General features: G+C 40.6%; 1 protein-coding gene across 1 annotated transcript in view; it reads right to left on the bottom strand.

The window, feature by feature from the left end:
- spg11 (SPG11 vesicle trafficking associated, spatacsin) overlaps positions 1-13988 on the bottom strand; it is a 157058-nt gene that overhangs the window by 116169 nt on the left and 26901 nt on the right. The window contains exons 8-12 of the mRNA XM_080214326.1: positions 10913-11048; positions 8783-8938; positions 4621-4808; positions 762-938; positions 557-628 (exon numbers count right to left, since the gene is read on the bottom strand). Of these exons, the coding sequence (XP_080070452.1) occupies positions 557-628; positions 762-938; positions 4621-4808; positions 8783-8938; positions 10913-11048 (729 nt within the window). The remainder of the gene's footprint in view (positions 1-556; positions 629-761; positions 939-4620; positions 4809-8782; positions 8939-10912; positions 11049-13988) is intronic.

Genomic DNA, 13988 nt, shown 5'->3' with positions numbered 1-13988 from the left:
CTGCTGGAGAGGCCAGCAGCGTACCACTGAGCAGGCCATTGTGCATGTGCTGATCTGTTCGTATCTAGATCAGGGCATGCCCCTGTCTGCTGGCCTCCTAATTGCCTGCCAGCCCTGTCCACGACCCCCGTATCGCTGGTGCTCTGACCCACCATGGCCCGACGATTGCACCCCGCCCCCCCGGCCCAGCCCTAACCCCTCCCCCTGCTCACCCTCAGTCCCAACACTCCTAGCAGGCTAACCACGCCTCCTCCTTCCAACCTGCTGGCCAGCCCCAATTGCTGGCCTCCCTCCCTCAGCCCAAAGTGCAGAGGACCCACCCAATCAGGCCCCATCCCCTTGAAAATCTAGCACTGGGAGATGCACGGAGACAATGGCGCCCAGCGGGCTTGGAGAATCGTCCCTTGCATCTCTATGAATCAACATCCTTCAAAAGGGGAAAAGACTTACCCTACATTGTACTACTGAAGCCACACACTCGCTACTTCATTACCTAAAAATACACTTATCAAAACAATGATGAGCTTCTCACTAAAGATGCTTTGACATTTCTTACCAGGAAATCTCGAAGGTCTCGATCTGCTGTGTAGCAGCAGATACTGTGCAGTTGTCTCTTCACATCAAATCCCTAAAATCAAAGAGAAATAATATATTATTCTGAAAACATATCATCAATTTGATACCATTTAAAATAATTAACCAGACAACTGAACTGGATAAACAGTTCCGTCATTGTTTCTGGGCAACGTTTCATTACTTACCATGTTTTTTAGAAGTTGCCTAGCTTCCTGCAGGTCCTTTCTTAGAAGGCAATCATATGTTAGGTTTAAACCGGCTTGCATGAGTATGTTCAGATTCTTCAATGGTTTCTGCTGAGCTGTGAAGTAGCCCTGGGCTCGGGGAATCTGATTATTTAGAATAGCATCACGAACAACTTCCTGCAAAAGATTAAACCCAGGGAATTTCAACTTTTAAAAAATGTATATTTACTGTAAATAAAAGTGAACACAATGTTAGATTTTCCAAGTTGATATTTCTTTAATGCACATATTAATCCACTTAAAATAAATGGATCCGTGCCAGGAAGAAAGTACAAGCTTTGAAGTCACTATCCAGATTCAATCTACACAGGATTTATTTTCACAAAGTTAATACTTAAATGTTCACTATTTTGCAACAAAAGTATAAATCCCAGCTTTGGGAGATATAGCCCCTAGAATGAAAGTTAATCAGGCTGGGGTGACATTGTTGTGCCGAGACGGTGCCAAAAGGACAGAGGACAGTCTGATGACGAAGAGTTTAGCAAACTGCTGATATCTGCAGACTAACAAGTGGTTTGCTTCTTGCTCACTAAAGCTGGAAAGTAAGGCACTAATCAGCAGTAATTATCCATCCTTGCCTGCTGTCAATACAATCATTACAGTTTACATAAAACAAACAGAAAATGCTGGAAAATCTCAGTTGGTCTGTCAGCATCCATAGAGAGAGAATAGAGGCCACATTGGATCTTTTGTCTCTCTGCTGAAATTTTGCAGAATTTTCTCTTTATAATTCAGGTTCCAACATCCACAGTAATTTGCTTTTATACAAAAATTGTATCCTGTCATTTCCAAGTTTTGTTCAATTATTAAAAGTTAAGCTAATTCGTTTGTTATAATTAAACATCTGCAATACCATAATATTTTGCTTTAATAAAAAACATACTTCATTTTATGATTGTTTTCCTGATCGTTCTAAACACAACAACCTCTTCGACTGGTGGGGGAGGGAGGTGATATCATGTGCATGCATATAAATATTAATAGAAATAGTGCATCAGCATATGCATCCAAGGATAAATCCTCAACGTTCACAGTTATTTCCCCAGAGCAACTCAGAGTCGTTTGGCTGCAATATGAAAGATCATGAGTGAGATTTCTCTGGCCTCCTTGCAGCATGCTTCACAACTGGCCATTGTCAGCACACTTCAGCATGCTTCTCAGCTGCGGGAGACAGCACACTGTTGGCTGTTTGATGGGATCTTCTAGTTTGGTCGCTATCACTGATTCCACCCTGCGGTAGGGTTACACCATCAGCTGGACCAGAAGATCCTGCTGGCATGAAGAATCGGAAGATTTTTCCCCACTTTTTAGATTTTTGAAAAATGACAAGGCTGTCATTTATTGCTGATCTCTAGTTACCAAAAACTGCTTGCTGCAGCTGGATGCTTGCTATCCACTTCAGAAGTTAGCCTGATCGTAATACTGAGAAAGAACGTCAGATTTCCTTCCCTAAAGGAGATCAGTGAACAAGTTGGGTTATGGCAACCCAAAAGCTTCAGGATCACTTTTACAGATACCAGCTTTCAATTTTCAGATTTGTTTTTTAAAAAACTCAACTCAAATTCTTATATTTGTCCTTGCAGCGATTGGAGCTCGCACCCTTTGGATTATTGGTTCTATAACGTAACAATAATTGCCATTCCCATTTAATACAATTGAACACTCTACTATCATTATTTCTCAACCAAAGCTGCATTGGCTCTATAATTAACAAACCAATTTCAAAGTATACTAAGTGATACTGTATTTTGGCGAGAAGAATAAGAAGTCCATATACTCATTGGAAAATAAGTTTATAAATGTTGTGGAGGAGTAAGAAGATCTATGCTTATAGATATGGAAATCACAAAGTAGCCAACACAAGTTAGAACATAGGAAATAAGGACAGAAGACCATATAGCCTCATCAGTATCACCTCTGCCATCAAATATGATCATGGTTGGTTGGGCTTCATTTTCCTATATTTCCTGACTCCCTGATACACCAAAAATCTCTCCATCTCAGCTTCAAATATATTCAATGAAGATTCATTCACAAAAATGTCTGGCTGGATGGAGGGGAAACAACCTTCAATCAAAGAAGCTTCTTCTCATCTCAGTCCTAAATGATCAGCCCCACTGCCTTGAAACCATGCTCTCTTATTTTTGGTTTCCCAGTCAGGGGACTGTTCCAATGAAATCACCTCTCATTCTTCTAAATTCCACAGAATATACACCCAATTTACTCAGACTATCATGATAGATCAATGTTCTCATCCCAGAGATTATTCTAGTGAACCTTTGCTGCACTGCCGCCAAAGCAAATATATCTTTCTGAAATACAGTGACTGAAACTACACACATTATTCCAAAGCCCTTCACAATTGTAACAAGATTTCTTTATTCTTATACTCCAAACCCCTTGCAATAAAAGCCAACATGCTATTTACCTTCCTAATTTCTTGCTGAACCTGCATGCTGACTTCTTATATTCCTTGCACGAGTACATTCAAATTTATCTAAAACATAAATATTTACAAATTTCACACCTTTTAAAAATATTCTGCTTTTCTATTCTTATGATCAAAGTGAATACATTCGCATTTTCCCAAATGATACTTCATGTGTCACCAGGTTGCCCACTCACTTAACCTGACCTTATCTCTTCTCATGTTTTGCTCACAGCTTGCATTCCTACCTAGCTTTGGATCATCAGCAAACTTGGATACATTACTCTCTCTGTCAAAGTCATTATAGTGAAGGTGCCAGCAGTGATCCTTTTGGTACCCCACTCGTCACTGCCAACTTGAAAATGTCCCATTTATCCCTACTCTCTGCTTCCAGACCATTAACTAATCCATACTAATACATACTAATCCATTAGCCCTTATCTTGCATATTAACCTATAGTTGACACCTTAACAAATACCTTTTGGAAATCGAAATGCAGAATACTTATCGGTTCCCCTACTTGCTACATCCTCAAAAATTGTCAAATAGGATTGCCCTTCTGTAAAATGTTGTTGAGTTGTTCTAATCATACTATACTTTTCTAAGTGCATAAAGATGTTCTTAATAGATTTCAGCACTTTCCCAATGACTGATGTCAGGCTGAGCTGCCCACAGTTCCTGGCTTCCTGTCTCCCTCCATTCTTTAATGGCGGTGCTACATTTGCTACTTTCCGATCTGCTCAGGTCATTCCAGAGTCTAGGAATTTGGAAAGATCAGCCAGCTTATTCACCATCTTTGCAGTTATCACTTTAGGAACCGTAGGCTGTAGGCCATCAGGTCCTGAGGATTTATTGGATTTTTATCTGTTGAGCCTTCCAGTGTTTCTCCTCTGATGATATTAATTATCTTTATTTCCCCACTCCTATTAGTGCCCACATATTTTTGCTATGTAAACTGATATCTTCTACTGCAAAGACAGACAAAATATTTGTCAAACTCTGCCATTTCCTCATTATGTGGAGATGCTGGCATTGGACTGAGGTAAACAAAGCAAGAAATCTCATAATGCCAGGTTAAAGTCCTGGTGTAGTGTGACTTCTTACTGTATTTCCTCATTTCCCATATTTCCTCCTGGTTCTGCTTCGGCAAACATTTACTTTAGCTACTCTCTTCCTTTTTCTATACTTGATAGAACTCTTATAAAGCTATTTCCATATTCCCGGCTGGTTTACTCTCACTTTTTTTTTGTTTTTAATCAACTTTTTGCTGATCCATTGTTAGTTTTAAAAACACTCCCAAGTCCTCAGACTTGATGCAATTAGTTTCAAGATACATCACAAGTTAACTAATTACTCGCCCAAGTACTTACATTAGTATTTAGATTCTTCCACTTCCCATAAAACTGATCCTCATCTGGTAATGCATTTTCTTTATCCAGACAGTCACTTGCTACAGTCTCATTTGTAGGGGTTCGAGGATATTTCTTCATAAATCTACGGAGCTTGATAATATAATCGGTGATATAATCCACACACTTTTGCTTGTAGTTGTCCAACTCTGAAGGTATAAAACATTATTATGGCAACAAGAAAAACAGTTAATAATAAATCAGCAGGAAAAAGCTAAATTACACGCCATCCTAAATAGGTTCTGCTGGGTTCAAATCCTTGATCTCTCTACTCAATGCCATTGTGAGAGGAGCGGTTCAAAATGATGCATAAATACCTTCTCGCGGTCAACTAGTAACTAAGACTAGACAATAAATGTGACTCTTCTGGCATCACTCAGAGGAGAGCTTTTCTTTAAAAAGAAAGGCAAATTGCAGCGTAAAGATCTAAAAAGTATGATATCATTTTAAAAATTAAAAAGACCCATCCATGTATTACTCATCATGTGAAATATCTTCAAATGCTTCACTAATCACACAGTAATCTCAGTGCTAGATAATAAATGTAGGCAAAAGGTCAGATTTCTCCTGGGAAATAGTTATAAAAGCTAATTAAGTTTACATTTAAAATGTTATCACAGACAAAAATGGGACTGAATATCAACTACATGCAGTGGAGATACAGCTCAAGATTAACTTGCAAGGGAAAGATAGGGAAACAAACGTTAGATGAAATGTGGAAATTATTTATACAGTGCGAGATTAATAAGGTAGCACTTAAATGCATTCTGACCAAGATGAAAAGGAGGCACAAAGCTTGGGGTTTCTTGGACAAATGGAGGCATTAGAAGAAAATGGTTTAAAATGGTACTTAATAAGGGGTGACAGAATAAAATATGAGGAATGCAAAAAGCACTGGGCAATCTCTTGTAGTTTGATCTTGGTAACCAGTATACAATCAGAAATTTTTTTAAATGCGTTTGGGGGAATCAATACAGCCAGTCAGAAGAAATAAGGAAATTCAACCAACCAGAGGAAGGGGGCGGGAGTGATATGGGCGAGGCATAAAATTGGAGGACAGGAAGAGAGGCAATAAAACCAGTCATGAATGAGTTGTGACAGACAGAATCCATTATATTAAGTTAAATTAGTGCGGATAATTCATGTAATTAAATTTTGTTAGAAATGATAAGTGTGCAGAGAAAGGAAATGCAAAGTGGATGACAATTGTAAACTGATTTTCATTAGTTGATGACTGGAGGCTAATTGAGTATATTAGGTTTTGTTACTTAAAGAAATACAGCCATTGCTCTATGTGGCTAAGTGGAAGCAATAGTTAAGGGTCAGAAAACAAAGTTACGTAGATGGGGAATTTCTGATTGTCGATATCTGGATTCTGGTGTTTCCAAAAAAAAATTGCAAGTGGAATGATATTGAAATTACTGAATGAGGACAGATGGCAAATTATTAAAAGGAGAATACGGGAGGCTGCTGGAGGCCATAGAGATCGGCAGCAATTCACCAGAGAAACATCTGGGGGAAAATGTGGTGAAATGAAGCATACAGCAAAAAGAAAAATTGATTTTTTTTTAAACAGTGATGGAGGTAGCAACAGAAGAGAAGTAACAGCAAAACCTGCAGTCATACAACACAAATTCTATCACATGGAGTCACTAGACCAAAAACATAGTTGCCAGTGATAGGATAAAGAAGGGAGAAATTCACTAGAGATTGAGGGGATGGCTGGAGGCAGTGGAAAGATTAAAGCACAAGTATCAGAATTTTACAGAGGCTGCATGGATGAACAGATATGAATCGGAATAACCGGTGCATAGTGACAAAAGCCAACCAAAGGTTTCTGTGGCAGATGAGGTTTTGAGCTTATCCTATAATTTGGCTGAATATATTAGTTGGTCTAATAACAATTAATAATTAATAATAATTAACAACAAGAGGTTATTGCAGAAGGTCGAGGGACATGGAGTTGGGGGTAGGGTGTTAGCGTGGGTAGAGGATTGGTTGTCAAATAGGAGGCAGAGAGTGGGGGTCAACGGGTGCTATTCGGATTGGCGGATGGTGACTAGTGGAGTGCCCCAGGGGTCGGTGCTGGGGCCTCAGCTTTTTACCATTTATATAGATGATCTGGAGGAGGGAACCGAGTGTAGAGTGTCGAAATTTGCTGATGACACCAAGATTGGGGGAACGGCAAATTGTGCGGAGGGTGTGGAGAGTCTGCAGAAGGATCTAGATAGGCTGGGCAAATGGGCCAGGAAATGGCAAATGGAATTTAATGTTGGCAAGTGTGAGGTGGTCCACTTTGGTAGGAAGAATGGTAGGAAGGACTATTACTTACGGGGCGAAAAACTGCAGCAGGCGACGGTGCAGAGGGACCTCGGGGTCCTTGTGCATGAGTCGCAAAAACCCAGCTTGCAGGTGCAGCAGGTGGTCAGGAAGGCGAATGGGATGCTGGCCTTCATAGCGAAGGGGATTGAATATAAAAGTAGGGAGGTCTTGCTGCAGCTGTATAGGGCATTGGTGAGGCCGCAACTGGAGTACTGTGTGCATTTTTGGGCGCCGCACCTGCGCAAAGATATTTTGGCCTTGGAGGGAGTGCAGAGGAGGTTTACTAGGCTGATACCGGAGTTGAGGGGGTTGAGCTATGAGGAGAGGCTGAATAAACTGAGCTTGTACTCGTTAGAGTTTAGAAGAATGAGAGGAGATCTCATTGAGACGTATAAGATGATGAATGGGATGGATAGGATAGAGGTGGAAAGACTCTTCCCGCTCAAAAAAGACAATAGGACTAGGGGGCACAGCCTCAAGATAAATGGGGGGCGGTTTAGAACGGAGTTGAGGAGGAACTTCTTCACTCAAAGGGTGGTTAATCTCTGGAATTCTCTGCCCGTTGAAGTGGTGGAGGCTGCCTCGCTAAATATTTTTAAGACGCGGGTTGATGGGTTTTTGATAGGAGAGGGGATTAAGGGTTATGGGGAGAGGGCGGGAAAGTGGAACTGAGCAGCGACAGATCAGCCATGATCTTATTGAATGGCGGGGCAGGCTCGAAGGGCTGGATGGCCTACTCCTGCTCCTATTTCTTATGTTCTTATGTTCTTATTATGTCTGTATACTGGAGTACCTATTGGAAGAATATCACAGCCACAGATTGTGTACAGTGAAAATTTACCAGAATAACCCAAGGAGGGAAGACCAAAAGGAGAAAATGTCCTTTTATTCACTGGAAAATATAAGGTTAAGGAGGGATTTTAAACACAAGTTGAAAACCTTTCTAAGAGCTTATGTAAAGATTATTGTCCACGTCTGGCAAGCTGTTATAAAGTATAGATTTAGGATTGTCTCCAGGAGGTCAAAGGAAGGGATAATACATAGAGAACAAATGTTGTTACAATTTTAAATAACAGTGAGAGCACCGAAGCATAAATCGATTGTTATTTTAAAAGGAATGCTGGGCATTTTAGAAACACAAAATACAAGGAAAAAAAGCAGAAAAATAGGACTGCAGACCCTGCAAAAGCCTTGTGCTGCAGTTTCTGTGATTCTATGATTCTATGATTTACAGTTTCAATAAGCAATGAAAAATATGAAAAAGGGCCTCTTAACTCTCCATCTGTAATTTTCAATATAAATCAGCACTTGGATAGTTCTCAATAAATCTCAAACTTTACTGACAAGAAAAGCCTTAAAGCTTTATGGTAATACTCAACTGCTGTAACATCTATTCACAGCGAGTTAGACATGAGTCATTTTGCTTGCATTATATCTTCAATTCAGTTAAATTAATCATCGAACAGAACAGTTAATATATATAAAAAGATTTGTTTTTTTCCCTCCAATTTCTTCCTCTGCCAATGGTCAATCTCTTTCTTAGCTTAGGGCAGCAGTGGAACTGGCTGCAGAGTGCAACAACTCTGTTACGAGAGACAATAGAAAATATAGGTGGGAGAAAAGAGGCAAATAACTTAAGAACAATGTTGAGATGCATTCAGTGGAAAAAAAATACAATATTTCATCATGAAACGCCCACATCGCTTTTTTTCCTTTCTCCAACTGAATGACTAATAGGCATGAAATGACTGCAAACAGGCATTTATTGAAAATAATTAATTGCTTCATCAATGCACCTCACCTCCTGACTCCACTAGGAGCTCTTGCATTTGTTTGTTGAGAAAGGTTAGTGTAAGGTTCAGAAGCTGCTCAGAGAACTGTTTGCTTTGAGTTTCAGAATCATTCAGTCTGATGGCTGAACACAGCAAATCTAAAGCCGGCATAATTTCTTTAACATCTGCATGGAGGGAAACGAATAAAGAACAAGAAATGTAACTGAACCTGCATCTTAACTGTTACTGAGAGTCACAGAATAAACGTCGCTACCTTGTGTGTTTCTATTTTGCAATCCATTGCAGAACATAACCAGCAGCATTTTCCACTGCAATGGGAAGAGGGAGGTTTGATGAAATTAGGAGAGTCACAAGCTCTGCTGATGCATGGTGTTAAAACTGGAGTCCAAAAGATCTTTTATCAGCTTGAATACAATCCCAAATTAGTAAACTGATAATCAAGGTGAAGGCAAATGACATTGAGAAATGGAAGTTTGCAAGAATTTGTTCTCTCATGAGGCTGGGGGTCTGGTTTTGCGTGGGTACAATTTCACTCGCTCCCGCAAACCATATTTAAGTCATAATTTTTCATGTGCATATCTAGACAGTGAGTGGCATGGCATTTTGACCACAGGATGAATCATAGCTGAGATCCAGTCTGTTCACACCTGAGATTTACAAAAATGCAAAGGAGGTTGCCTGACAGCAATCCGGAGCAGAGACTCTGGCTGTTTCTTCCTCTGTGACTGAAGAACGTGGGACGTTAATTCTGCACCAGTATCCCAGCTGAGCGCAGCTAGATCAGTACACCTCCCGCATTAAAACTGGGGCCCTGATCTCTAGGGCTTGGTGTTTTACGCTTGGCTTTTTGACACGCACAGATGCCACGATTGAGCTATAAAATGAAAAGATACCACAGGGAGGGCAAGAAAACTTCAAGAACTGCACCTTAAGACAGAATACTTTACAATTTTTTTGTGCAGCGTATGAGATGCAGTGCTGAAGATTGTGTGTGACATAGTCAAATGCAAACAAGACAGATTAAATTTTACAAATGGGAGCTGCAGAGGACAAATCAGGAGCACATTAACAGGCCATCCAGCCCGATCCTGTGGCACCACTAAATTAGATCATGGCCGAGCCAAGTCCTATTTTCATCCACCCAACTTGATTCCATAACTCTTAATATTTACAAATAAAACTTTTTTTTCACATCCCTGCACATTTTTATTTATTCATATAGTTTTTATGCAAAGGGTGTGCACCAATCGTTATAAAGAGTATTGCTAAAAAAAAGACATGCTGCCAAAGCTTTTTCATATCAAATTACAAAAGGAAACAATTATACTGCATGAGAAAAAGGGTGCTGATAAGTTGGCAAGTGGATTTATTATAGGTTGGGGTGTTGCCATGGCCAAAAGCACCAGGGAACTATGTCCCCATAGTTTTGTTTAATTGAAAAAGGTGCAATGCCTGGACGTATTCTGTTTGAAGACAGGGCCCTCCATATGAACCAGTGTAGCTTCTAGCAGGTTTAAGTGAGCTGCATTGCAAGCTCAACTGAAACCTTAAATTCGTTGCTCATGTAATTCATAGCACACTTGGGATTATTTGGTAAGTCCTGTCCAATCATAGAATCATATTTAATGTTGGACACCACCCTGAGTTTTGCAGGCGCAGATTGGTGCAGTGGTACTTTGCCTGCTGTGAACAGCCAAAGGGACATGCTGTTTAATACAGTCCGCCAGTTGCTGGGATGTATAGCTTATATCCTAGCATCACACCAGCACTGAAATTCATGTATCACATTGTTCATTTGCATGATAGGCAAAACATCTTCTGAATTGGCAGCAACGTCCTGCAAGTGGATAACACCACTCATGCTGCTAGTGCATAATTGCAGTGTGAAACAGCTTGCATCACCAGTTGCTCAAATTGAGTCACCATTCTCTTTCAAAGTAACCTGAGATAGACTAGGCACTTTTCAGGATCAAAGTTAACTGCTAGAAAGCAAAGTATTTTCTGTGAAAGCCAACAAAAAAAATAAAAGCAAGACTGTTCAGTAATAAATGGAATATTAAAAACTGGCATGGTGTATACTTTTTGTCAACACTTAACTGAGCAGAATGGACGTTGCCCCAAATACCCAGGTTGCTTACTTGTTAACTGGACTGAAGATGTCATCACAGCTTCAGAATGTTCCTGCACCAAATATCCTGCTGGGGCACAAAATAGCTTTTCTTTGCTCTTCAGGAAAAAGTCGACCATGTCCAGCTGTCTGTTCTCAATTCCAGCCTGGGATAAAGTGCAACAAATTATCTTTACAGGTCTGGCAATCATCACCCATTAAATCAAGGTCAGCACATACTGATGGGGCCCTCATGAAGCAGGGTTTGTGAGGCTTGTCGTTACCTGATTGATGACTCCCTCTTCCAACCTTGCAAACCTTTTCCTTCCCAATAATTAGTTTGTTCCATTTTATTGATATTGCTTTAGTTCCTCTTAAATTTCTAACCTCCAGATTTGCCATCCTACATGTTTCCTTCACATTCTGCACTGAAATGAAGACTTACGACATGGTTTCCTATTACAATGCTTCCTTTGTGAACACTTATTCTAAGGAATTCCTTGCCTCCATCAACTGCCTTCTATATCAAAATGATATATGTTTAACAGACACTTCCTGCCATTCCTTTCCATCATACCAATTTTAAACACCTTTCTTTTTACACTATTTGCCAATGCATCACGTGCACTTCCAACAAATACTTGGCAACTCATTAGATATGCCCCTCTTGCCATCCTGAGCCCAAAAGCACCATTCTCCTCCCCTTCCCAAACCTCATTTTTAAATGAAAAATGACATGGCCACATTCACAGCTGTGATCAAAGCACTCATTTTGCTTTTTACTTAAATCATTTTTTAAAAAGTGAACTTAAAGCCAGTTTCATGGTCACAGTGGAGAATGCAACATATTTCAACAGATGGCTTTCTAAGACTTCCAAACACTTTGGACACTGTGTGCCTATATTAAAATTGATACCTGGTCTGTGGTTGAAGTGACGGCGGAAACTGGCTGTCCATCTTTCCAAATTCTTTTGGCCTCACATCCCTTCCTATACTTTGGTGAGCATAGGAAGTAAGAGCAGGGTAAACCATCCACCCCTCAAGCCTGCTCCGCATTAAGACCCAAGGTTAATCTGATCATGGCTTTAACTCTACTGTCCTGCCTGACTCCCATGATCCCGGACTCCCTTGTAGATCAAAAATCTTTCTAACTCTGCCTTGAATCTATTCAATGACCCAGCTGCGTCTGCTCTCTGAGGAACAGAATTCCAAACACTAATGACACTCAGAAAAAATGCCTCCTCATCTCCATCTTAAATGATGGATCTCTTTATCTGTAAGTCACTCCTAGCTCTAGATTTTCCATGAGTGGGAAAAAATCTCTCGCATTTCTGCATCTCTGCAGAATGTGGTGTTACAGCCATTGCTAGGGTGCAGAGAAAGATCAACTTAGCGTGAGGTAGTCTACTCAAAAGTCTGATGGCAGCAGGGAAGCAGCTATTCTTGAGTCGGTTGGTACATGACCTCAGACTTTTGTATCTTTTTCCCAACAGAAGAAGGTGAAAGACAGTATGTCCGGGGTGCATGGAGTCCTTAATTATGCATATAGGCACACACTGTTCAACCTTCATCAAAAAAAAACAATCCCCTTCATCTCAGGAATCAACTAGTGAATCTTCTCTTAACTGCTTCCAATGCAAATATATTCCTCCTTATGCAAGGAGACGAAAAGTGCACACAGTACAGTGGCGGCACTCTCATTAATGCCCAATACAGTGGAAATAAGATTTCATTGCTTTTATACTCTAACTCCCTTACAATAAAGATCAATATTCCATTTGGTTTCCTAATTGTGTGCTACACTTGCATGCTAACTTTCAGTGACTCACATGCAAGGACACCAAGATGACGTTATGACTGGACTGAGCCAGAATGGCTCAAAGAGCCATAACTTTTACTTTTCTTTTAAGAAAATATAAGCAGAATCATAGGAATGCCAATTAACTTTTAGCAACATAAAAAAAATCAAAATAAAGTTTGACTATGACACAATACTCCCATTTTTCTTCAAAGTTCCAGGATTTTGATCCAATGACAGTGAAGGAACAGCGATATATTTCCATGTCAGGATGGTGAGTGGCTTGGAGGAGAACTTCCAGGTGTCAGTGTTCCCATGTTTCTGCTGCCTTTGTCATTCTTGATGGTAATGATTGCACGTTTGGAAACTGCTGTCTAAGAAGCCTTGGTAAATTCCAGTGCATCTTGTAGATGGTGCACGCTGCTGTTACTTATGGTAGGAGTTAATGTTGCAGGCTGCTTTGCCCTCGGCGTCAAGCTGAGCATTGCTGGAGATGCATTCATTCAAGCAAGGGGAGAGTATTCCATCACACTTTTTGACTTGTATTTTGGGGAGTCAGGAGGAAAGTTACTTGGCACAGGATTCCTAGCCTCTGACTTGCCTTTGTAACCACAATATCTATATGACTAGTCCAGTTGAGTTTCTGGTCTATGGTAATCTCCAGGATGTTGATAGTGGGGGCTTTAGCGATGGCAATGCCATTGAATGTCCTAATCAATAGTTAGATTCTCTTTTGATGGAGATGGTCATTACCTGACACTTCCATGGCGCAAATGTTACTTGCCACCCCAAGCCTGCATATTGTGCAGGTCTTGTGCATTTGGACTGCTCCACTATCTCAAGACTGTGCGGTCATCAGCAGCTATCCACACTTCTGACTACATAGTGGAGGGAAGGTAATTGATGAAGCGGCCGAAGATGGTTGAGCCTAGAACCCAAATCCCCCAAGGAATTCCTGCAACTGAGATGACTGACCTCCAACAACCACAACCATCTTCCTTTGACAAAAGGGTCATCTGGACTTGAAATGTCAGCTCTTTTCTCTCCTTACAGATGTGGCCAGACCATTTTCCAGCATTTTCTCTTTTGCTTACAGATTCCAGCATCTGTAGTAATTTGTTTTCATCTTCCTTTGTGCTTGGTATGACGCTAGCCAGCCAAGAGTCTCCATGTTGCCCCCCACCCCCCACAATTCCCACTGATGCCAGCTTTGCTGGGGCTTCTTGATGCCACATTTGGTCAAATGCAGTCTTGATATTGAGGACAGTCATTTTTACATCACCTCTGGAGTTCAGCTCTTTTGTTCATG

The sequence above is a fragment of the Carcharhinus amblyrhynchos genome, chromosome 28 (assembly GCF_965287045.1).
Source record: "Carcharhinus amblyrhynchos chromosome 28, sCarAmb.v2.hapA, whole genome shotgun sequence".
Taxonomy (NCBI): Eukaryota; Metazoa; Chordata; class Chondrichthyes; order Carcharhiniformes; family Carcharhinidae; genus Carcharhinus; species Carcharhinus amblyrhynchos.
This window is presented reverse-complemented; position numbering and strand designations above follow the sequence as displayed.